Raw genomic sequence first — 24,746 nt, forward strand, 5'->3', positions numbered from 1 at the left:
ATCGTTCTATCTATCGTTCTCTCATTCTCTTGTTCTCTTGTTGTATTTATCGTTTTGTCATTTGTTCTGTTTTTCTATCGTTCTGTCATTCTTTGATTCTACAACCCCCAATTCCAAAAAAGTCTGGACATTGTGTAAAATGCAGTGAAATCAAGAATGTGTGATTTGTCAATTCTATTTAATTTACAGAAGTACAAAGAAAAGATGTTTACACTTTATTTTACAGAGTCTTTGTTACACTGTGTTTTAGTACTGAGTAATGTAATGTTATGTAACATGTATCTACTATATGGTTAGGGTTAGGATGAGGGTTTGGTTTTGGGCTAGTTGCATGTGATTATGTACAGTATAATTCATTGTTATTACTATAGTAAGTACATGTAACGTGGAACAAGGACACGAAAAAAAAATTCCTGTGTTTTCACTGATCAGCTTAAATATGTTTGTAAATATGAAATATAAAATTCAAATATAAATGTTTTGATGGCTGCAACACGCTATAAAAAAAAGTTGTGACAGAGGCAAGAAAAACCTAAACCAATCAAACTGTTTTGAAATAATAAACAGTTTTAACAGTTTACCACAGAGCTTTTGCCAGCAAAGCCACTTTACATGAGATAAGTGTCAAATTCGCATTTCTCAATGTAAAATCGCAAAGAATTTAGGTCTTTCGACAAATACCATACATGATATTGTGAAAAGATTCTGAAAATCCAAAGAAATCTCAGTCTGTGTAGGCAGGAAACTTCAGGTGAATGCGCATTACTTTTTGAGTCCTCGGATGGCATTGCATAAGAAACCGTCATGCTACAGTGTTAAATATAGCCACATGGCCGCAGGAGTACTTCAGAAAACTGCTGAAATTTACCACAGACTGATGCTGCATCAATAAATGCAAATTGAATCTTTGTTACTGTAGGATAAAGCTATACATCTGTTCTATGCTGTGGGGTTCTCTGGGCCAGAGCTCATCTCAGATAGTCAAAAAGACAGTGGAAATGAGTGCTGTGGTCAGATATGTCCTCGTTTCAACTTGTTTCTGGGAAAAATTGATGTTGAATTCTCAGTCCCAAAGACCATGGGGACCATCCAGACTTTCATCGGTGACAGATGCGGAAGCAAGTGTCTGTCATGGTATGGGGGTGCAGCAGAGCAAACGGCATGGGTGACTGGAATATGTGCGACTGTACCATTCACATGGAAACATATATTGGAATTGTACAGCGACATATACTGCCAACAAGATGACGTCTTTCATGGGAAGTAACAAGCAAGATTGGATAAAAATGTTTGCATGCAAAACTTTAACAATACCCTCAATTCTCAAATGATTAAACATTGTAATTAAAAGGAAAGTTGATGTGACTCGGTGGTAAACATGCCTCTGTCCCAACATTTTTGGAGGGTGTTGCAGCCGTCAAAATCAAAATTTGTTTATACTTACAAAATACAATTCAGTTGGTCGGTGAAAATTTGTACATTTGTCTTTGTACTTTAAATTAAAATAAGGTTAAAGAGAATCAACACAGATTTATTTTTATTGCATTTGCCTTAATTTTTGGAATTGGGCTTGTATCTATTGTTCTATCTATCATATTATTCTGTTGATGATCATTTTGTCATTATTATTGTCTTTCCATTCTATTTATCATTTATTTTATTGTTCTGTGTGAATACTTTTGTTTGTTTTATTATTCTATCTGTCTGTTTTTCTTTTATTATTATTTGTCCATTTATGAATGTGTTTTTCATTTCTCTCACTGTATCGTAGTGTTGAGTGAACACACGTCTCTTTTTGTCTCAGGGAAGAGAAGAGCACCCAGAGCCCAATGAGATGGTGGAGTGTGAGCTGTGTAACACTCTCACCCTGCAGTTCAACAACCACATGAAGCGTCACCACCCAGGCTGCGGTCAGAGCGCCGGCCGCTGTGGTTACCGCAGCAATGGGGCCTACGTAGACGGCTGGTTTGGAGGCGAATGCGGATCGGGCAGCCCATACTACCTCCTGTGCAACGCATGCAGGGAAAAGTACCTAGCCTCCAACCTGGGGGTTATGAGCTCCAAACAGGACAGGTGAAGATGAGGAAACCAAGAACTTCTTGTAGCCATTGACTTTTGCTGTATAACAAGCCGGATGTTGTCTTTTTCAGGGCAAGAGGTTTGGTGTCTGATCTAATAGGTCATTTAGATGGTACATCAGAAGGTAATTGAACAAACTTTTCATTTCAGTAACAAACACTGTGCAGTTTATTAAATGAATGTGTAATGATTTAAATGTCTCTGTATTAGATGAGTGGGATCTAGGTAACCAGGAAGATTCGGACTCAGACCGCCTTACAGGTTTGGAGGACTTTGGAATTCTTCTGAGACCTTTGGGTCTGAGTGAGAAGAAGCCCGTGCCCGACCCAATCCCCTTCATTGAACACGACCCGCTCGGAGCCCTCGTCAGTGGCTCGGTCAGTGGCAACAACAACCTGCTTTACAAAGGTAATGTTCTCATTTGGTTTCATGTTTCCTGCAAGAGCTTTATAAAATCTCAGTAAATTAGAGCAGGTTGTTATTTGTTCCTGTGTGCAGGTGTTGTCAGCACCGAGCTGAAGAGCTCCTCGGTTCCTCTGAGGCTCGGGGAGCAGGCAGCATCCCTGCGGGAGCCCCAGGAGAGACTGTTGGCTCTAAGGAGAGTCACCTCCACCGCTCAGATCCTGCTGGCCTACAGTATGGTGATGAGAGCGCTCTCACAGACCTCCACCAGGTAACAACCACTCATTCAAAATATATCATCTGCTCTGTGAACTCCTTCACAACGAATCTGACATTTCATACTGTGAAGGCTCTATCAATGTCTGTCTGACCTGCTTGGAATACCTGAGCCTTGCAGAGTTCCATCATTCACTCATCAACATCATACTCATTAATCACAAATGTGTTACTCTTCCCTTGGTTATTTCATTTTATTTGACTTATTTGTCTATTCAAATTCTTTATGATGAGCCCTTTGTTTTTTGTTTTTTTTTATTATTTTCAATAATCTGTTTCAGATGTACATAATACAGAAGAAATAATCTGTCATTACTTTTATTATATTGCAACAGTTTTAAGGTCATATACTGTATGTTTGTGTATATGTATATATACACTGTTACTATGCAATATAATGTCTATTCAAAACTCTGTCTGTCACTGTGTGTTTCAGTAGTTCGGTGTGTAATCAGTCCAGTGGTCTGGAGGCTCTGGGTCTTGCTGACATCCGTATCCTGGTGCGGCTGATGTGTCTGGCAGCAGGGGGGCGTGTCCACACAACTATGGATCAGCAGGGAGCGGGCCGTGGATTTGTGAGCGATCGCACTGGCTCCGCCTTCCTGTCCTTCCTCAGCTCAGCTATCGCCAGTTTAGTGTCCCACAGTCCTGCTGCCTACAGAGAGTTAGTGGACATCTGCACTCAGGTACACTCTCTCTCTCTCCTCCCTCCCAACCATCTTTCTTGTCTCCTCTGTTAATGTTTCTCACCTCATTATCCTTGCTACACTCTTCATCATTTTCTACTTTCAGCTCATTTAATCATCCTGTCTTCTGCCTAATCATGCTGTCTCACCTGCATGTCCTTCCTCTCAGGATCTCATGGCAGCAGCTACAGGGATGAACATGAGCGCTATTACCGATCCACAGCAGAGAATGAGGCAAAGCTTCACCCTCAAGGGGGCGTCACAGGAGCCAAGAGAAATAACCCCGCCCACCTTCCTGGTCACACAAAGTCTGGTGTCTCTCCTGACAGAAAAAGGCATCCGATACCGTTATAATGTGGAAAGAAGTGAATCCAGTGAATCAAAGGGTAAAAAAAAATATATATTTTCTACACTCAAAAAAGTACATATATATATATATATATATATATATATATATATATATATATATATATATATATATATATATATATATATATACAGAGGTGGAAAGAGTACAAAAATATTCTACTCAAGTAAAAGTACCATTACATTAATGAAATTTTACTTAAGTACAAGTAAAAGTACCAGTCTAAAAATCTACTCAAGTAAAAGTAAAAAGTAGCTCATTTAAAATTTACTCAGAGTAAAAATTACTTAGTTACATTTTAACAGTGGAAGGGAGTCAAAAATGGGACAGGCCAAGGGTGTCAAACTCAGTTCCTGGAGGGCCACAGTCCTGCACAGTTTAGATATAACCCTAATTAAACACACCTGATCCAGCTAATCTAATCATTTAGGTTTATTTGAAAACTACATGATATGTGTGCTGGAGCAGGGTTAGAACTAAACTCTGCAGGGCTACGGCCCTCCAGGAACTGAGTTTGACACCCCTGGGATAGGTCTATTAATCTCAAACTAGTTGTTTTTAATTAAAGGAATCAGTAATTTAGAATAATAAAACATTTGGGCTGTTACCAGGCAAATCAGTATCAACAAACTCATCTTTTAATGCAGAGGAAATGCAGAAGATTCATTGGAAGTGGCATTTAGATGTATTACACTGTTTAGTGCAGGACAAGAATGCATTTAACCTGCAGTTACAAATGCATGAATAATGTTTTGATATACACGACATAAAATGTTGAATAATCATTTGAAATGATAAGAAATTAATTATTTAAAAAAATCAAAAGATACTTTAAATGTGAAATTAAAATGGCCAGTATGTGTCAGCAAGTCACTGTTAATAAGTGAGTCATTGCGATTGAACCGAATCATTTAAACGGTTGATTCATTCAGGAACGAATCACTGTCACGTTGCTCAGAGACGCAAAACTGTGGTTTGGTGGCTGTGTTTGGAATTATTTTCTGTTGTAGAAATAGAGCTAAAAAAGGCAATATGGTTTCTAAAACGCAAGTCTCTTAATTAACTTGTTTACTGAACTGTTATATATATGTATGTATATATTCATGATGATTTTTGGAGGAAACGATGGCATTCTTTGTGTGATTTTGATTTAATAGATGAAATTATATAAATATGTGAATTTTCTGCCCCTATATCTTCAATTTTGTGATCATGCTAAATGCATTTTAGGAGACTGAATCACACAGTGAAAGAACGCACTATAAATGCGCGTGCACATCATTAAAACAAAAATAGCACACTCCTCACCACTGTCTTTTTGGCTAATTTGTGCAAAACCTCTTGCTAAAATGTCAAAGCTTCATTTTAACCACCAATGCAACGATGCAATTATTTAGCTTACCTCTACATTCTTGCAAAGGGTTGATGTCTTGTCGAGATTTTATAAGCTGCTAGTTTGGTCTTCCTAGGCAAGTACAGCTTACACTGCATAATAGAGCATACATATGGCCAGGGGTTCACTTCATTTCCTTCGAGTTCAACTTCAGAATGTGACGGGGTTTCGTTTTCTGCGGTGTCTGCACCACTAACGCCTGTTTTGTCCGTCTGCATCTTTCTTGTGATTTTAGCGCCAGTTTGCCCTCCTGCCCATTATTTACTGCCGTAGTTTCTAGGGAGCGATTTTTTTTTCTTTTTTACTCAGTAATTAATGTGTTTTAAAATGTAGCGAAGTACAATACTTCAAACAAAATATACTTAAGTAAAAGTGAAATTACAGATTTAAAAAATTACTTTAAAAAGTATTAGTACACAAAAAAGCTACTCAATTACAGTAACGCGAGTAAATGTAATTCGTTACTTTCCACCTCTGTATATATATATATAAAATGAACTTTTTATAAATCCCACTGTCATGAAAATCCTTTTTATTTAAATGTTACATTTTTTTATTACATTTAAGTTAATATTTCAATCTTTTAACAAGACGTTTGGAAATTCATGGTTCCTTGTTGGTTAATGGTCACATGACAATATTTATAGTAAAATATAAAAAGCTAAAAATAAAAAGATAATATAATATTTTACAGTGTATGTCTCACTATCATTGAAATCCTATAAGTTACTTTTTTTAATTTAGTTAATTTATTAAATAAATCTCACTGTCATGGAAATCCTGTATCTCGTTTTTTTTTCTCTTTCTTTATTTTTTATTATTTTATTCTTTATTTTTTTGCTTAAACTGTTTTTTGAAGTATCAGGGAATTTTACATATGATTACCAGGTCTGGAAAAGTTGTAGACAAATCTGAAATCATAAGGAAAGGTCTGTAGTTAATCTATTTTCTAGTTATGCTTATCTCTAAAATATGTCATTGGTTATAAGTTATTCCTATGGATAATAAACAAACAAACAAATAATTAAATAACCAGTAATCATGAATGACTGGAAATCTAAAGGAAAAGTCATGGACAGTGGTCAAAAAATTTTGGAACCCTGCTGATTTTAATTCTAGTGACACACTTAGGTCATTTTTTAGTTAATTATTTGGAATTAATTTTTTCTTAATTAACTCCACATGTGATTGGACAGAAGGCGGAAGCCCTCCTCCCGCAGGTCCCCCACTCTCTCAAGCAGCGATGCGTGTCGGGCCGCTGGAGCTGGCTAATGCGCTCGCTGCCTCTGCCCTGTCGGCCAGGCTGACCAGCATACACCGACAATGGGCGGCACAACAGCTGGTCCAGGCCCTGGCAGTCTCTGAGAAAGACAACACCGCCAGACCCCAGACATACAGCGACATGGCCGGAGATCTGCGCAAGTGTCCCATCAAGAAGCTGGAAGGACATCAGAACAGGGTAAAGAGCATGTAGTAGAAACACTTAAAGAAACATGCTAGATGTCATGTAAATTCACAGGTGCTATTAGACATGATCGGAAAATGCCTAACTAATATTTACAATATTTAAATTAAATTATGTATTTAATATATACTTTTTGTTCAACAATTATTTATGATTTTTGTATGATTAAATATTATCAATATTTTATATACTCAGCAAGAATACATTAAATTGAACAAAAGTGACAGTAAAGACTTTTATAATGGTTCAAAATTGACGATTTCAATTTAAAATCTGCTCTTTTTCTCTCTTTATCAAAGAGTCCGTGAAAAAAGTATCATGGTTTCCTCCTGAAGTATTAATCGGCATATATACATTAAGTTAGATATTCTAATCTATTCTATTCTATTCTATTACTTAGTGTGTATTTTCAGTTTTCTTTTTGCTATGTGCTTTTGTAATTTTTGCCACACACACACGTATGTATGCATGGATGGATGTATAAAGCTAAGCTTGTAATTTCTCAAAATGGCTAAATTAATCAACCTGGCCAATACGTTTCTCCAGGGCATTATCAAATGTCTTGACTTGTTTGTGATTGGCTGTTGTGTTTTAGGTGAGCAGCTGCAGCTGGAATGCAGAACAAGGGCTTTTAGCCACCGGCTCACAGGACGGGACCGTTCGACTGTGGGCCATAACACCAAACACAGCAGAACTACAGCAAACACACACCTGCAGCGTCAGGTGAGACTGCTTGTTTTTGTTGTTGTTGTTTTTTTAATCTCTTTGATTAGGAAAGGGAGAAATCCAAATGTTTCATAGGTCTGATGGGAGATGGATGCAAATTAATGTTTTGGGCACTGACAGGCCTGTGTTTGTGTGTGTGGTCTCTGCAGTGAGGATGTTCAGAGCTCAGACGGTTCAATGGGATCTCATCTGATGTCGGCCGTATCGTGGAGCGCAGGGGGAACTCTACTGGCTGCCTTCCAGAACAAACTCCTCAACATCTGGAACGTCAATGGTCAGACAGCATCCCGTGCACACACACACACACACACACACACACACACACACACAGCACTACTGCTGCCAAATCTTTTATGTAATTGAATGGGTATACAGTAATGTATAATTGATTGTAAGAGCATAGAGACAGTAATGTTTTCTCTTGGTTCATGTGTCTTAGTTCATTTATTTCGGTTCATGTCAAATTAATTTGGATAAATAAGTCGCACTTGACTATAAGTCGCAGGACCAGGCAAACTATGAAAAAAAGTGCGACTTATAGTCGAGAAAATACGGTATATATATATATTAAAATCAAAATATTAATTAACATGATTTTGATTACTTTTCCAAAAATATGAGTGATGCTTGCCTGTGCAAAAGTTGCCAGTAAGATGCTTTGGAAGCTGCTAGGGTGTTCTATGGGATGTTTTACACTAATTTGATCAACTTTATTAGTTTATTGTTGTCTTGACTAATAATTCACAATCCAGTCAAGTCCTGCTGGATAAAAACTACAGCATATTAAAAATATCCTGGAACAAGGACCTTGAAAGCGTTTGTGTTTGTCTTCTTTGCTGTAGGTACTCAGGCACACATCGAGGCTCAGTCCTCCTGGGTCACTGCGCTCTCGTGGGTTCAGACCTCCACTCCGTTCCTCAGTCAGGAAGCCTGCAGTCAGGTCAGCCCTCCTGAGAGTCTGCTGGTGGGCCGGCTGGACGGCTCCCTCTGCTGGCTGGAGGTCACAGACGACTTGAGGGTGGAGCGAATAGAGCTAACTCACTGCTACAGGAAAGAAGGTTGGTCCACAAATGTGCTGAAGAGCTCTGTCTTAATGTGTTTGGAGAAAATGGCTAATAATTCAGTAGTGAATGAACTATCGCTGTCTTTGTCCTTCTTGTGTTCAGCACCTCAGTGTCTGGCCTGGTACAGTGTTGATAAACCCTTTGCCGTGGGCTATCCCGATGGCAAAATTCTCCTAGCAACAGCAGAAAGCTACGAAACTGACCCGCCCATTCTGCTAACAGCATTTCCTGTGAGTCCTCAAACTGAAGACAAACACTTCATCCAGCAATACTGATTCTGGTTTTTGTCTAGCAAATTGTTTTCAAATAAATGCTTTTTTATATACAAAAATATTAATTTAATTTAATTTAATTTATGCATTTAGCAGATGCTTTTATCCAAAGCAATTACAGTGCATTCAGGCTATCAATTTTTACCTATCATGTGTTCCCGGGGAATCGTACCCCCAACCTTGCTCTACCAATTGAGCTACAGGAACAATAATTATATTAATTATTATATTATTAATTATTATATTATTATTATTGCTTAAATATTAAGCAACAATAATTATAATATTAGTAATTATTATTATTATTATAACAAATAATGTTTTTGTAGGTCCAAATCAGCATTTTAGAATGATTTCTGAACAATCATGTGACTCCAAAGACTTGAGTAATGGCAGAAAATGTAGCTTTGCATCACCGGAATAAATCACATTTTAATATATATTAAAAGAGAAAGAAATTATTTTAAATTGTATCTATTTATCTAACTGCTTTTACTATATTTTTGATCAAATAATTACACCCTTGTTTGATCATACAGTAAGAGACTTCTTTCAAAAGAGTTAAAACTTTTACCAGCCATGAACTTTTAAACTGTAGTGCATTTCCTTGGAAAAATCCATTTTATTCATTCAATAAAATGCAACATGAGGTCTTTTGGGAAAACTTTTGAATGATGACTTATTAACTGATCAATAAAATGAATTGAATTTCTTCACACAGTGTGTGAACACATAACTATGAAACAAATAAACCCGTACTTGCCTGTATGTTGACAGGAGAGTGTAAGTGCACTCAGGTGGGATCCTACCGGACATCTGCTGCTGTCTGTTGGCCGCTCTGAGGTGGTGAAGATCTGGGGTCGTGCCAGCGGTGCATGGGTCACCCTCCACTCTCTGTTCCACGCAGGCACCGTCAACACGGCCGAGTGGTGCCCTCTGCCCGGGAGAGGGCCAGAGCCTCGTCTCATGATGGCAGTGTAAGTGTGCCATATGCTTAATCATCATTACAGAGACTTTCAGAACCAGACGCCCACCTACTGTAGTATTTAGCAAACTTTTAGGGATTGTTACTACTCCTTTCACTCATAAAAAAAAGCCATTTACATATAGAATTCTTAAAATGGCAATGAAATGGATTTAGAATTGAGATGCTACTACAGTTTTTGTTAATATTTTGATTTTTTTATATTTTTAAGTTGGTTTTGTCATTTTTTATTCATTTTTGTTGTTTTTTAAAATACGTCTATATAGTTTTTAATCATTTTTATTTCAGTTTTAGTGTTATTTATTTTAGTACATCAAGTTAAACTAAAGGAAAATGAGAAATGTTGCCTTGGAAACTATCTGAAATAAACTACGGTTTTTAATATTTTTGTTTTATTAAAGTAACGAAGGTGGGGATTCGGATCTCTCCATCGTTTGTTGGTTATTGAATTGATTTCGAGATGTGGAGAATTCTCATTTTCACTGAAAGATCAAGTTAGGACATTTTAGTTGAACGTTTCAATTTAAATATGTATTAAAATGTCTAAATGCACTGGGTTATTGTTCATAAATAAGAGCTGTGGCATTCATTTAGAAAGTAGATGGAATAGAAGTAAAACCTAAAAATGAAAATTCATAGGAAGTGTTGAAAATAAAGCAAAATGTGTAAAATGTAATTATGTCTTTGGTGGAAGAAATATTAACATTATAACTGAGAAGAATCAAACATTGTATGTGGACTTCGATATGTATAATATCACACTATTATTATTTTCCACACCATTTATATGAAAAATGGATATAAGGTATCTCAGAGGAGCTTTTTTGATAGCTTTAATGAGTACTTCATAAAGTATTTTTAGGATATGTGGACGTTTAGCTATTATATTAGTAGTCAAGGATGCACATGTGTCTAATCCATGATCCAGATGTTAAGATTGGCCTTTATTTCCTCAGTGGATGTCAAAATGGCCTCCTGTATGTGTGGACTCTTCCTCAAGGTGGCGCTAATGTCGTAGTGCCCAGTTTCCTCGCCCCATCTACCAGCCAAGACAAAAGCAGTGCCATCAAGGTCAGATTTATTCATTTATCTATTTTTTTTTTTGGTTGGATAATTTACTTGGAGTAAATTAAGCCTTCTTATTTCTGTTTAACCTCACATTTTAATTCACTTTCACTCTGTTAGATTAATTGTCACTAAAGGTATTTTTTTGGAGTTTGTAAAGCAGAGTTTAAGGAAGCTCTCTCTTTCTTTTTAGCGGGGCAATGCTAAATGTGTGTTCCGACTGAGTGGACACATTACCGCGGTAAAGACCCTGTCTTTTTGTCCCAGTGGACTTGCACTGGTGTCTGGAGGAATCGGAGGTGTGCTCAACATCTGGTCTCTCAGAGTGAGCCAAACACTTCTTTTTTTTGGGGATTTCTTTTATTAGCTTTAAAAAAAAAAACTCCCGTTTTTTGATTGTAAATGCTCCCCTCTGCTCTAGGATGGTTCGGTCCTGCAGACTGTGGTTACAGGAATGGGCTCTGTGGTTTGTACCACCTGGATACCACACATAGGGGTGACCGCTTGTTCTGGAAGATCAAAGGTACCGAACACTCTCTGAAAAAGTGTTTCGTTCAGTTAATGTTTAATTAAAAAATGTGTACGTAAATAATGTTTAATTCGGTTTTTCCTATCTCAGGATGCTTTGCTAATTCGCTGTACCCCAGACTGGATTTCTCAGAATCACGTTCTGGCCTCCTGCCGTTCCGTTCTACGAAGTCAGGGCATTGTGGGATTGAATCGTGCCCCCTGCATGGCCGTCTTTCTTGAACGCCTTCCCACACTGCTTCAGGAGCAGTACAGCTATGAGAAGGTACATAAAGTGTCCAGTGCAATGAGGTTTATTTTGTGTCCAATAACTGATAAATATCATGTATTAATCTGTGCTCAGTCTTCTGAGGAGTTCACTTTAGCTTCTGCTCTGATTAATGAACTGCAGCTCTCTGGGTCAATATCACCTCAGCACCACCTAATTTTACTTCATCAAATTTTAATATAATATAATATAATATTTGTAATATTACTGTTTTAATGTATTTTTGGTCAAATAAATGCAGCCTTCGTGAGCATCTTTCAAATTACATAAAACCTTAATTATTCCAAAATTGTTGCTATTATGAAGGTATTCTCAGTGCATTGTAGATATTATATTACAGCATATCCTTTCATGTGTGTCTCGCTCCTCAGAGTCATGTGATGGCGGGCGATCAGCTGACTCACAGTGCCTTTCTTCAGAGTCTGGCCGCTCTGGCTGTGGGTCTCTACTTGGATCAGTTACTGTGCCGTCAGCCCAGACCGCCTCACCACAACGGGACAGGGCCGGATCAGGATGGGGCCCCTGGATCCTTCTGCCCCTCAGAGTGGAACTGGCTTTCCATTTATTCAACCACAGTGAAGAGCGCAGAGGCGTTTGCTCGTGGCACCTCATTCCCAGAATCCTTCATCGCACCTGAGTTCCATCATTCTGGATCCACAGAGTTGACCAAACCACTGGTAAGAGGCAGAGGAGTCAATCCTTGTGAAATATTTAAAGGAACGATATTTGTACACTTCCCCTCATAATCTGCTTATAATGTAAGTGAAGTTTTTTTTGCACAAAAAACAGCATCATTTATTCATGACCTTTTTTGACTCTGGTTTTGACACTTGGGATTATAAACGAGCTGTTTTTGCTGCTTTACTTTTAAAGGAGAAATGCATAGCAAGGATCAAAATAGAAAATGGTTGTACTAAAACTGAAATAAAATGTAATAAATATAAATATATATATATAGTTGACTATAGTTAAATAAAAAACACAACAAAATTACTGAATATTTAATTCTAAAATGAAAACAGAAAATCTAAAATCAAAATTCAATATATTAATAAAAACTATAACAGTATCTCTGTGCTACCAAAACTCCTTGTTTCAGCTGAGCAAAGAAAATCCTGTTTTCCACAATATGCCCCTTAAAGCTTATTTTGATTTATGCAAAGTGTCTTTTGTTCTCCTTCCAGGACAACAGTAAATGGACCTTCATGATGGATGAACAGCTTATGTCCTGGGCGACCAGCAGACCTGAAGTAAGTCTGTGTGTTTCTAAACGTGTGTGAGGTTTAGCAGATATGTGGAAGTGTGTGTTAAGACATCAGGATCTTCCTTCATCTGCCTCATTCGTCTCTGTCAGTATAGTCCCTGTGTTCAGCGTTATTCTTTCAGGCAGATTTTTATCACTCATCACGTGTTTTTATTCATTCAGTTTTATATATTACCCCACACAAACCCTACCAGCTAGCGCCACACGAAACCTGTCTTTACATCAAACTCCATTTCTCTTCATTTAAAGCACATCTCTGTGCCTTGACAGCTTGCTGAATTGGCCATTTAATGGACATGGCCTTTTTTAGCATCAGTATATTTAGGGTGCGTTAAAAGAATAATGTTTTTTTAATGTGTATAAAGGAAATGGTATTAACAGTGCTTTTCTTTTTTAATCTAATAAAGTCATGTTCGTGTATTTGACAGGACTGGCAGCAGGGTGGTAAAAGTGAGGTGTACCTGTGGGGTAACGGACGTCACGGGCAGCTGGCGGATGCTGGGACCAGTGCCTCTGTGCCCACCCTCGCTCCCTCCCTCTCTCAGACTCAGCAGGTAGAGTGTCAACACCAAACACATGCAAAACTACCACAAGCTGGCATGTACATTTAAAGAAAGCATTATCCTCTCCATTCATCTCTGCTGTGTGTTTCTCTCAGGTGGTGTGTGGCCAGAACTGCACGTTCCTGGTTCAGGCTAACGGTACGGTCCTGGCTGTTGGGGAGGGCAGTTACGGACGACTCGGACAGGGTAACTCAGACGACCTCTACACCCCAACTGTCATCTCAGCGTTACAAGGTAATGCAAACCACAGCAAAGTCTTTTTCAGGCAAGTGCCAGTAATGTGTGGAGTACACAGATGTAATTTACTGATATCCCAACACTCATGGAATTTGGGGGAAAAAAGGTTGAAAAATATTGAAATGGGAATTTTACATTTAATGAATACATGAGTTTATTCTCATTTAAGAGTTGTTTGAAGATAAACAACTGCGGCTGTCGGTTAAATAAAGTAATTGATAATATTTTGTTAATAAAATAACAACAATAATAACATACAAAAAACAACATAAACAACTTAATAACAAACAACATCAATAATGACTATAATAATAGTTGTATTAGTTCTGTCAAACGATTAATGGCATCCAAAATAAAAGTTTTTGTTTACATAATATATTGGTGTGCACTGTGTATATTTATTATGTATATATAAATACAAACACATGCATGTTTATATTTAAGAAAAATATTTTATGCTTATATATTATATATATATTTATATATAATAAACATATAATAATATAAAAATGTATACTTTTAAATATTTTCAAAATGTAAACAGTATGTGTGTGTATTTATATTTATATGTACACATACATATGTGATTATTATTTATTTTTTTCATTTATTTTAACTCAATATACAATTGCATGAAATATGTATTGCATTTATTACGTGGAATTACCCCCCAATAGGTTATGTAGTGACACAGCTGGTGACATCATATGGGTCTGATGGCCACTCATTGGCTCTCACCGAAACTGGAGAGGTGTTTAGTTGGGGTGATGGGGATTATGGGAAACTTGGCCATGGGAACAGTGAAAGGCAAAGGCGACCCAAACAGATCGAGGCTCTGCAGGGAGAGGAAGTTGTGCAGGTAAAGAAAATTGCTGTCCAAGATAATCACCAAAACATCTCATGATCAGATTTCATTTCAACATCATTTCCTTCTTTCAGCTGGCGTGTGGTTTCAAACACTCCGCCGCCGTCACATCAGATGGAAAACTCTTCACATTTGGCAGTGGCGATTCTGGACGCTTGGGTCAAAGGTCAACTTCGAACAAGATGGTCCCGGAGAGAGTTACAGCACTAGATGGATACCACATTGGACAGGTGCATCTTCTTTGTTTGGACTTTCATTTTAATGTGTGTTTATGACCTTTGAGCAGTCAGTGATGAGTAAAGGTGACCTTTTCTGTTGTGTTTAGGTGTCATGTGGTATCAATCATACTTTGGTCCTGTCATCAGACGGCCTGACCGTGTGGGCTTTTGGAGACGGAGATTATGGTAAACTGGGTATCGGACCATGTACAGTGAAGTGCTACCCACAGGTACAGTATTACCCTTTGATCTTCTCATTGGCTGATCATAAGGTACATTATCGTTCAAAAGTTTAGATTCAGTAAGATTTGTTCATATTTTTGAAATATGAATATTATGGTCACCAAGGCTCTGTTTATTTGACCAAAAATTCTGTCAAAACAGTAATAATGTGAAATATTTGTATAATTTAAAATAACTGTTTTCTATTTTAATACATTTTAAATTTATTTTTAATTTATTCCTGTGATGCAAAGCTGTATTTTCAGCATCATTACTTAAGTCTTCAGTGTCACATGATCCTTCAGAAATCATTCTAATATGCTGATTTGGTGCTCAAGAAACATTCTTATTATTATCAATGTTGACAAAACGTTCTTTGATGAATAAAAAGTTCAAAAGTTTGAAGTTCAAAACAACATTTATTTGAATGTTTTGTAACATTTTGTAACAAAATGTCTTTACGGTCACTCTTTATCAATTTAATGCATCCTTACTAAATAAAATGATCAGTTTCTTTAAAAAAATAAATAAATGAAAGTCTTACTGACCCTAAGCTTTGGAAAAGCTGTGCTAGTTTTTTTTACTGGCTGATTATCCTGTTTTTATTCATTGTTAGAAAGTGGAGGCTCTTTGCAATAAAGGCATTAAAAAAGTTGGATGTGGAACGCATTTCTCAGTGGTTCTGGCCAAAGATGGACATGTCTACACATTCGGCCAAGGTAGACCCTCCAGAAATCATCGTCATCATCATCATCATCCAAATTTGTTTGCGTGTAAATGTGGCATCATTTACATGTATACTATTTTCATTTGCAAATAATTAGATATTTTGAATACAAGGCTGACTGTGTTTTTCAAAGCACCTTTGTGATGTTGAGACAGCCCTTATATGCGTGTATGTATTTACAGAGCGTCTGATAGGTCTGCCGGATTCCATGCTGAAGAATCACAACCGGCCACAGATCATTCCAGCATTGGAGGGCATCTTCATTGAGGACATCGCTGTTGGCTGCGAGCACATCCTTGCTTTATCCAACACCGGAGACGTGTATGCATGGGGCTGCAACTGTGAGGCCCAGGTACAGTCATCTGAAACAGCACACCGACCTATTACCATCATGTTTAATGAGGTTTTCTATGGATATTTGAGAATGAGTGAATATTTAGTTGAGCTTGTGTTTTTGTGTGCATTGCAGCTGGGTCTGGGCCATTCCAGTCCGGTCAAAGAGCCCACTCTGGTTACTGCTCTACAGGGCAAGAACATCAGGCAGATCTCGGCTGGACGCTGTCATACCTCGGCTTGGACCACACCGGCTCTGTCAACCAGAGCTTCAGGTACACACAAATCCTAGTAAACTTTCTTGGAAACTCGTAAGCGAACTGTTTGGAACGCTCTACATGGGCAGCAGCTACAATAATGTTCACTTATATAGACGGTTTCAACGGCAACAACATAAACAAACGTGAGTGTGCATGCGCGTTTTTGTGGCCCTAACTTAACTTCCAAATAGAATCAGTAACAACAGCTAAGTAGTCCCTCTAGAGTAGATTATTTTTGATAAAAAGCAAAATATTTTTGCTGCGTAAATCAGATTTACTGAAAATGCAAATTCATTCTCTGCCAGCAGGAGGTGAATTAAAGGTGCCATCTGTCATATCTGGCAAAAAAAATCAAGTCATACTCCACATTCCATACCAGATGGGGGCAGTATGCCTCAATAAAGTGAATTGGTCTACTCTAGAGTAACAAACGAGAAACAGCATAGTCTCTATGCTCCGCCCCTACCTTCACAACAACCCTAGAGCATAGCTGAAGCCTATAAGACAGCGGTTCTCAATTGCAGTCCTCGCGCCCCACTGCTCTGCACATTTTGAACGTTTCTCTTAGCGCTTCAGACATTTGTTCTATTCGAACATAAGTGCCCTGTGAAGTGGACATCACAGGATATTCAGCCATGATTCCAGTTCGAAGTGAACGTAGCTATATGTTCCAATCAAAGTGCATTGAAGTGTGCAAGACGTGAATTTAAATTGTTTTGATTTACAGAGGTATATGATGTCACAGTTGTACATGTTTAAAGACGCTGCACAGCACAAATCAGTGAATGAATGTTTCGATGTGAGGTAAACTTCAACAGATTTCCCCTGCTCAGAGAGTAGGGAGCAATGAACATTTGAAAAACAGTCCATGCACGGAGTTCATTTCTAACGAGCTGATTATCTGAATCAGGTGTGTTAACAAAGAGAAATGTGCAAGCTACTCCCCTTCACCTTTACCAGTGAATATGTTCATATTCGTTTTGTTCATAGTACATTGAGTTGTATATACACATTATTGGAATTAAATTAATTTGACAGACAGCATTCTGTCAACATCATTGGTCAACATCAGACAGCTGATGTTGACCAAGCTAGCGCCAACCAACGTAACCAAAGCTGCCAACTCTCAAGCATTCACCGTGAGACACACGCAATTGACTCTTTTCACACGCTTTCAAGCCACACATCAATTTTCTCACGTACAGAAAAACCACGAAGCAAAGAGGACACGGAGACCAACAGACTAGACAGAGCAGGTTACTTATGATATAAAAATATGGGTAAGTTATAGCTAGCTAATTATCAAACGCAGCTACGGTTAGCCATCGCTAACATTAGCACGTTTATAGAACAGCCTTCGATACATTTCTATGTTATAACTTCCCGAAAAAAAAATACACAAACATATAAAACAAACTTCTAACTAGAAATACTAACAGCATCTAACTTACCAATCCAAAAGAAATGTTGCAAGTTCGGTGTCGAACCTCATTTCTTTCAGGTCCATCAGTTGTCTCCAGCGATTGAAAGCAGTGCCGATGTTTACTCTGGTTCGGCTCCTTTTCTTATCGGATTTGATTTGTGTTTCCGAGCGCGGTTGTTTCCCTGTAGCGGGTGGTGGTCTCTTGCCAAGGGCTTCAACCATCCTTCCGCTTGATTGACATCAGGTTAGATTACGCCCACAAGCCGTGCGAGTTATTCGTGTATTGCAGGTTGGCTGGTGGTTATGTTGCCCGCATACTGCCTCCCATGGCCGAAACTGGTATTACGACACCTGTCGGGCCGGGGCTAGTAATGCTACTGCTAATTAAGGTTGATATCTCTGCAGGACTATAACTTTACATTCTTTTAATGACATCATCGCCCTTATTTCTTCTCATACTTTTGATGCGTGTAGGTCATTTTTTGAATATTTTTAGCTCAATTTTTGCACATGGCACCTTTAAAGCGGGAGAAACAGAGGTTTCCCCAGTAACTGCTGTACACAAAGCAGCGCTGAGGTCATAAACGCTGCTTTATCAGGCAAATTACATGCAAGATGAAATGAAAATTGAATAGACTAATAAAAAACTGTCTTCCTTCAGAATACAGTGATATAATAACACCCGCACCTTTTTTATTTTTAAATGTGCAGTGCGTGCTCATGTTTATTCAACAAAGCCTTTTGGAAAATCGGTCAGTTTTGATATTTTGAGTGCCACAAATAAATAAATGTATGAGAAACACATCCCACAGCACAACCACCTGAGCCCAACATCAGTCTACTCCACCTTAACTTTAAAAGCTTTTGTAGACAGCGCTATAGCCAGACTGATAAACAAACACAGACCAGAAGTTAACTTAGGGCCAGACACGTGTGCCCGATGAAACAGTCTATACACACCATACAACTAGCACTGTTCAATAACATTCGATAGTCGGTATTACAAATAAGATAGCTAAGCAAACTAGCAAACAAGCAATATGTCTCCCACAGTTATACACTGATATAATTTCTTAGAAAAGAAACACAATGGGTGATCAATTCCATTTTCATCTTCTTGTAACAGCACCTGCACTAGTACTGCTAGCATCAACCTCAAGTTTAAAAGGTTTTGAGAAGTCAGGAATAGCCAAGACAGGAGTGCTACATAACAAACTCTTTAAACAAGTTTTAATTTTTAATTTTTTATATTATTATTGTTATTATTATTATTATTAAGTACTGGAGTAATTAAGTACTATTAAGTACTATTAAGTAATTAACTAAATCCTAAAAATTTAATGGAAATGGTATATTAAATATATATGTAAATATACATATATAACTTAACCAAGTGTCAGTAAAGCAAACATGTTACAAAATATTTCTGTTTCAGATAAATGCCATTCTTTTAAACTTTCTGGGAAATCCTGAAAGTATCATGGTTACCAAAAAAAATAAAAAAAGCAGCACAGATTATATTAACATTAATAATAATAATTAATTGTTTCTTCAATAGCAAACCAGCATATTAGAATGATTTCTGAAGCATCATGTGATACTGAAAACTGAAGTGCAATTCATGCAATTTTTTCCCACTGTATCCTGGCACATTCAGCTTGGTATCTCATTAAAATTCACATCTCCACAGAGGCTGACCTCATCAGTGTACAGTTAGTACTAGAATCAGTTCCTCAGCAGCTGGATGTGAGATTTGTTTTAGCATCTTGTGTGATCAACTCTGACTGTGTATTTTGCAGGTTGTTCAGGGATACAGCTGGGCCTACCTCAATCTGTGCCTCCGCAGTATAATGCCCTCAAAGACTTCAGCCCTGAAGTGCTTAACACCCGTCTCAGAGTGCTGTACCACTTCTCTGATCTTATGTACAAGTCCTGGAGGCTTCTGAACCTCGACCCCCGCAGTCAGGTACTCGATCAATAAAACAAACAAACACATGCACCGTCACATGAATCACAGCATTTGCTGCTGATGTTTCACTGGGAAAAAACTGTACTCTGACTCCCTGCCAAGAACCTTTCATAATTTTCTAAACCCTTTTTCACTTTTCTGAATTTGTGATCAGTGTGAAAGCGTTCCTTGTTAAAGTTCCTGTTTTTTACCTCCAGACTAACAGGTCACGTGCTTCTGTGTGAAGTTTTGTCTGACCATGTCACTCTCTGGCTGGTTTCCAGGTAAATGCTTCCCGCTACAGCTCAGGTACATCTGCCATCGTGCAGGGCCAACTCAGAGGCCTGCTGTCCCCGAAAGTCAACACCCTTCCTCTCGTTCGCACTATTGGCAGAACCATGACGCAGGGAAAGACCTACGGCCCCCAGATTACAGTCAAACGGATCTCCACCAGGTGCGAGTTTGAGCTTTTAACTAATCAAATTAAAACCGAAATCATGATATGGATTAGTTTGATTATTAAATAACAAATGCTGTGGTTTGATTAAATTAAATATATGTGCTGCATGATTCTGAGTGAAACGCAGCCCTGTGATCATGCTTCAGTGTTTGCAATGTTTTTTGCAACAATAATAATAATAATTTACAATAATAATACAACAGTATTATACAACAATAATAGCAATAATAATAATAACTATATTATTGTTATATAGACATTATTGTTATAATTATTATTATTATTATTATTATTATTCTTTGAATTTGAACTCCATGTAATGTACTTGGGATGTTTCAAAATAAGCCAAAAAATAAATAAAGAATTAAAATAAGTCAAAAACAACTAGAAATCTGTATATTTTATGTTTAGATTTCCACCATTTCAAAAAGTGTGATTTGCCATGTAAATTAATAAAATCATGTAACTCCATGGCCATTTTTTTAATGAATAATTATTTTTCTAGTTATGCTTGGATCTAAAATATTGTATCAGGTAGAAATTGTGAGTAAAACAATATTTTAAAAGATTCTTATCCTTAATACTTGTATTACACAATCATTAAAACCTGGGAAATTCATGACAATGGGGGTTTAGTCAAAAAGGTTGAGAACCACTAGAGTAGAGGAACACAGGAAGTGTACAGTAGTTAATATAGATGGGTAGTAGACAGTGTTTGTAAACTTCCTGTTTGAGCTACCGACTTGTTTTTGCCAAGATTTAAACTATTTACTTGATCAAGTACCTAACCTTGTCCTCCAATTCACAGGGGGCGCTCTAGCAAGCCCATTTTTGTGCAGATCGCCAAGCAGGTGGTGAACCTGAACCCTACTGAGCTGCGTCTGCCCTCCAGAGCATGGAAGGTGAAACTGGTCGGAGAGGGGGCGGATGACGCCGGCGGTGTGTTTGACGACACCATCACTGAGATGTGCCAGGTAAGTCCATGTTCTTAAACTCTTAGCACTAAAGGAAGGTCTCCTTCATATTCAGGCATCCAAAACTGAATGATCTTTTTCCAGGAGTTGCAGTCTGGTGTGGTCGAGCTTCTCATTCACACTCCCAACAGCACTGCAGATGTTGGCAGCAACACAGACAGGTATGTTCTAGATGCTGAGATATATAAGCAGAATGCAATCATGATGTATTTTTGTAGTCCAAACCAGAAGTTAGCTTCATGAACACAAATTGTATGACTTTTGTTGCCTAATTGCAATTGCCCTAAGCAAAGAGTTATATGTAGGCTATAAACAAACTTGTTGACTTCAACGTAACCATCACTAAGCTTCAGTTCTTTCAGTCTTAAAAAAAAAAAATTCTTGGAAAGTTTGAGTTAATGATTGTTTGACATATATATTGAGTTTTTGTTTGCCCCCATACCATATTTCAGGCTTTTAACCAACAACCTATTTAAAAACCACCATTGATTTTTGGTCAGTGTAATGGGAAGTGCAGAAATGCTAACTTGTTTCCTGGTTTTGGTCTACAAAAATACCTCATCCCTTCAGCACTCCAATGTCTCTAAATAGAAAGATTGTTTTTCTACTAACCTCCATTGTCTGGGCAGGTTCTTGCTGAACCCAGCAGCAGTCTCAGATGATCACATGGTGCAGTTTCGCTTCTTGGGGATCCTAATGGCAGTGGCCATTCGAACCAAAAAGCCTTTGGATCTGCACCTGGCACCATGGGTGTGGAAACAGATGTGCTGTATTCCTCTGGGAGCCGCGGACCTGGAGGAGGTGGACCTGCTCACGTACCGCTCACTTCAGGGCATCTTACACCTGGACAATAGCGTGATCAATGAAGAGAACTTCACAGTGGTGAGGCACATAGCCGCAAGAGACCAGCAGAAATCATTCATTCAGACATGACTTTCTCAACGTCTGTTTTATTCCTGATTTTTAGATGATCCCTCTGGACTCGTTTGTGGCACAAAGTGCTGATGGCACGTTGGTTCCAATGATTCCTGGTGGGCATAATGTCCCTCTGACATTTTCCAACAGGAATGATTATGTGGAGAGAGCCCTGCACTACAGGCTTCATGAGATGGACAGACAGGTATCTGCCTCTCCCCCGACACTTTGGTTTAATCAAAATTATGTTAACTAAACGCTTCACTTAAAGGAATAGTTCATCTCCATCAGCAAGCACTGTTAGTGTCCCTGTTGCTTATAATAATGCACGTAGACTGATCTTGCATGCTGACAGTTCATAAGCAGTGGTAACGCAGTTTGTGTGTTTATGTAGGTGGCAGCAGTGAGGGAGGGCATGTCCTCAATCATCCCAGTCCCGTTACTTTCTCTGCTCACGGCTCGACAGCTGGAACAACTGGTGTGTGGCCTGCCTGAGGTCTCCGTGGAGATGCTGAAGAAGGTAGTACGATACCGGGACATTACCGACAGCCACCAGCTCATTGGCTGGCTGTGGCAGAGCCTTGAGGAATTTACCAATGAGGAGAGAGTCCTGTTCCTGCGCTTCGTGTCCGGACGTTCCAGACTGCCATCTAATCCGGCTGACATCACACAAAAATTTCAAATCATCAAAGTTGATCGGGTAAGGCCACAGTCAGGTATAGAATATTTTCTTTATAAGTAATATATAAAAGTCTGGAGTGAGTTTTAGTCTTTTGTATTTAACTGTACATAAAGCTAAAAAAAAAAGAAGAAATTATTCAAATAAATGAATTTAAATAAATTGAATGTTAAATTCTAGGATTTTTTTATATATATAATAATTTAATGACAACAAATTAGATGTACACAAACTAATATACAATTTGAAATCATTTGACTAAAATTCACCCCAAAATGAAAATTTGTATTTATTTTATATATATATATATATATATATATATATATATATATATATATATATATATATATATATATATATATATATATATATATATATATATATATATATATATATATATATATTATTTTATATGAAAAATATATGACTATATTTTTTTCTGAATATAGAATTTTGAGTTATTTTTACTAGAATTCTATTTCTGTATCTATGCATGTATGTATACGTGTGTGTGTGTGTGTGTGTGTGTATATATATATATATATATATATATATATATATATATATATATATATATTAAAATGAGTATAAAAACTATAAAAGTATAAAGATTTTAATTATTTTACAAAAAAAAAAAAAACCCCACCAAAAAAAAACTAAAACAAAACTATTTTTATTTATATTAAAAGGTTGTCAGTAGATTTTTTTTAACTGAAAGGGACACAGATTTTTAAAAAATATATATTTTATATATATCCAGTATTAACAATATTGGCAAAAATCGTGCGATCATAGGCTGTTAGATTGCGGAGTCGGCTTACTATAGTGTACACATACTTTCCATGCGCAACATCAGTATGTGAATTTGGATGAAGCCAAGGTCTTCAATCTGTCTTTGTTCTCTCAACAGCCTGTGAACGGCCTTCCTACGGCCCAGACGTGCTTCTTTCAGCTGCGCCTTCCTCCCTACACGAGCCAGGCCATACTAGCCGAGCGCCTACGCTATTCCATTCACAACTGCCCCTCCATAGACATGGACAACTACATGCTGTCACGCAACACTGACCCAGCGGACGGCTCTGATACCGAGTACTGACACAACGCCTGCAAAAACAGATGTTATTACTCTACAGAGCACAAAACAATCTCATAAATGTTTCTGGTTGCACTTCTTCTTCATACATGCAATACAATTCTCAGTCACAAAGCCTCACGTATGTACTCTCTGCAGTACCCAGAATGCACGGCAGATGCCAGTTCTTCCACAAGGTCAAAGGGAGAATATTTAAGCAATTAAAACGAAATTCTTAAAATGGAAAATATTACCATACCATTACAAGCGCCGTGCCTGGAATGGTCGCAAGGTTTCTTCTCTTGGCATTAGTGACAGAAACTGGGGACGGTTCGTAGATGAGCACTTGGCAGCTAGCTTCCTGTCCCAGTTTATGCCAAAGGCTATTAAACTACGATTCTGTACTGTACACGATACCTTCTGACTCAATGAGAAAAAAACTAAACAAAAAAAAAGTACTGTGAGTCTGAGAAACAAGTCCCAGAGCAATCGTCGTTTGGGCATTTGTATCAAGCTAGCTTGTATCTTAATTGAATGTATACTTGCAAATGCCATGCACGTGTGCACTCCAATCTTTTATTTGCCAAATACTCTACTGATGCTGTACATTAAATAGGATTTAATGAATTTTAGCCTTTTTTTTTTTTTTGCAACTGTGAAACGGCGCGTGGATGCATTCTCACAGAGCGACAGTGTAGGTTTGTTACGCTGTGCTGATTGGTCATCAGTGTTATTATGTGCTTCGGGCCGGATGTAAACATGTTTTGACTGTTTTTACTGGTGTGTTTGATAGAGGAGAGTCCCTCTTTACTCTCAAATATTCTGTATGCGGTGGTTTACAGTACTGGTAAATTATTATTCTTTGTCGTTTTCCTATAATATTTATCTGAGTGAGTTTTGTGTTGGAAAGACGACTTATAAGGACTAATATGGCTCTTGCGCTGTTTTGCACTTTAGATCTGTATGCATTGCGCTTTAGCATAAGAGGAAAATCGTATTCACTATCATAT

The 24,746-nt window shown here is 37.8% G+C and overlaps 1 protein-coding gene and 1 long non-coding RNA gene across 7 annotated transcripts in view; one reads left to right on the forward strand and one right to left on the reverse strand.

The window, feature by feature from the left end:
* The window catches only part of LOC132130418 (probable E3 ubiquitin-protein ligase HERC1), a 67,281-nt gene extending 43,325 nt beyond the window's left edge, over positions 1 to 23,956 (forward strand). For 5 of the 6 annotated variants that reach the window (XM_059542130.1, XM_059542125.1, XM_059542129.1 and 2 more), the window contains exons 45-78: positions 1,805 to 2,073; positions 2,151 to 2,203; positions 2,290 to 2,487; positions 2,578 to 2,752; positions 3,194 to 3,443; positions 3,613 to 3,829; positions 6,400 to 6,662; positions 7,264 to 7,391; positions 7,544 to 7,668; positions 8,237 to 8,452; positions 8,561 to 8,688; positions 9,508 to 9,707; positions 10,672 to 10,786; positions 10,974 to 11,105; positions 11,202 to 11,303; positions 11,400 to 11,573; positions 11,948 to 12,253; positions 12,761 to 12,826; positions 13,269 to 13,394; positions 13,499 to 13,637; positions 14,318 to 14,499; positions 14,580 to 14,735; positions 14,831 to 14,953; positions 15,562 to 15,664; positions 15,855 to 16,024; positions 16,142 to 16,280; positions 19,488 to 19,654; positions 19,921 to 20,090; positions 20,905 to 21,070; positions 21,155 to 21,231; positions 21,700 to 21,952; positions 22,038 to 22,190; positions 22,380 to 22,685; positions 23,575 to 23,956. In XM_059542130.1, coding sequence (XP_059398113.1) covers positions 1,805 to 2,073; positions 2,151 to 2,203; positions 2,290 to 2,487; positions 2,578 to 2,752; positions 3,194 to 3,443; positions 3,613 to 3,829; positions 6,400 to 6,662; positions 7,264 to 7,391; positions 7,544 to 7,668; positions 8,237 to 8,452; positions 8,561 to 8,688; positions 9,508 to 9,707; positions 10,672 to 10,786; positions 10,974 to 11,105; positions 11,202 to 11,303; positions 11,400 to 11,573; positions 11,948 to 12,253; positions 12,761 to 12,826; positions 13,269 to 13,394; positions 13,499 to 13,637; positions 14,318 to 14,499; positions 14,580 to 14,735; positions 14,831 to 14,953; positions 15,562 to 15,664; positions 15,855 to 16,024; positions 16,142 to 16,280; positions 19,488 to 19,654; positions 19,921 to 20,090; positions 20,905 to 21,070; positions 21,155 to 21,231; positions 21,700 to 21,952; positions 22,038 to 22,190; positions 22,380 to 22,685; positions 23,575 to 23,760 — 5,733 coding nt within the window. In that variant the 3' untranslated portion in view covers positions 23,761 to 23,956. The remainder of the gene's footprint in view (positions 1 to 1,804; positions 2,074 to 2,150; positions 2,204 to 2,289; positions 2,488 to 2,577; positions 2,753 to 3,193; positions 3,444 to 3,612; positions 3,830 to 6,399; positions 6,663 to 7,263; positions 7,392 to 7,543; positions 7,669 to 8,236; positions 8,453 to 8,560; positions 8,689 to 9,507; positions 9,708 to 10,671; positions 10,787 to 10,973; positions 11,106 to 11,201; positions 11,304 to 11,399; positions 11,574 to 11,947; positions 12,254 to 12,760; positions 12,827 to 13,268; positions 13,395 to 13,498; positions 13,638 to 14,317; positions 14,500 to 14,579; positions 14,736 to 14,830; positions 14,954 to 15,561; positions 15,665 to 15,854; positions 16,025 to 16,141; positions 16,281 to 19,487; positions 19,655 to 19,920; positions 20,091 to 20,904; positions 21,071 to 21,154; positions 21,232 to 21,699; positions 21,953 to 22,037; positions 22,191 to 22,379; positions 22,686 to 23,574) is intronic. The other variant, XM_059542127.1, reaches the window with a different exon arrangement.
* LOC132130419 (uncharacterized) lies at positions 14,345 to 19,710 on the reverse strand. Its single transcript, XR_009428700.1, has 3 exons — positions 19,515 to 19,710; positions 15,809 to 16,034; positions 14,345 to 14,475 (listed from the first exon to the last, which is right to left on the reverse strand). It is a non-coding gene; the product is annotated as an uncharacterized LOC132130419 (long non-coding RNA).
* Positions 23,957 to 24,746: the final 790 nt, after the last annotated feature.

Source organism: Carassius carassius, chromosome 47, assembly GCF_963082965.1.
Source record: "Carassius carassius chromosome 47, fCarCar2.1, whole genome shotgun sequence".
In the NCBI taxonomy this organism is placed as follows: domain Eukaryota; kingdom Metazoa; phylum Chordata; class Actinopteri; order Cypriniformes; family Cyprinidae; genus Carassius; species Carassius carassius.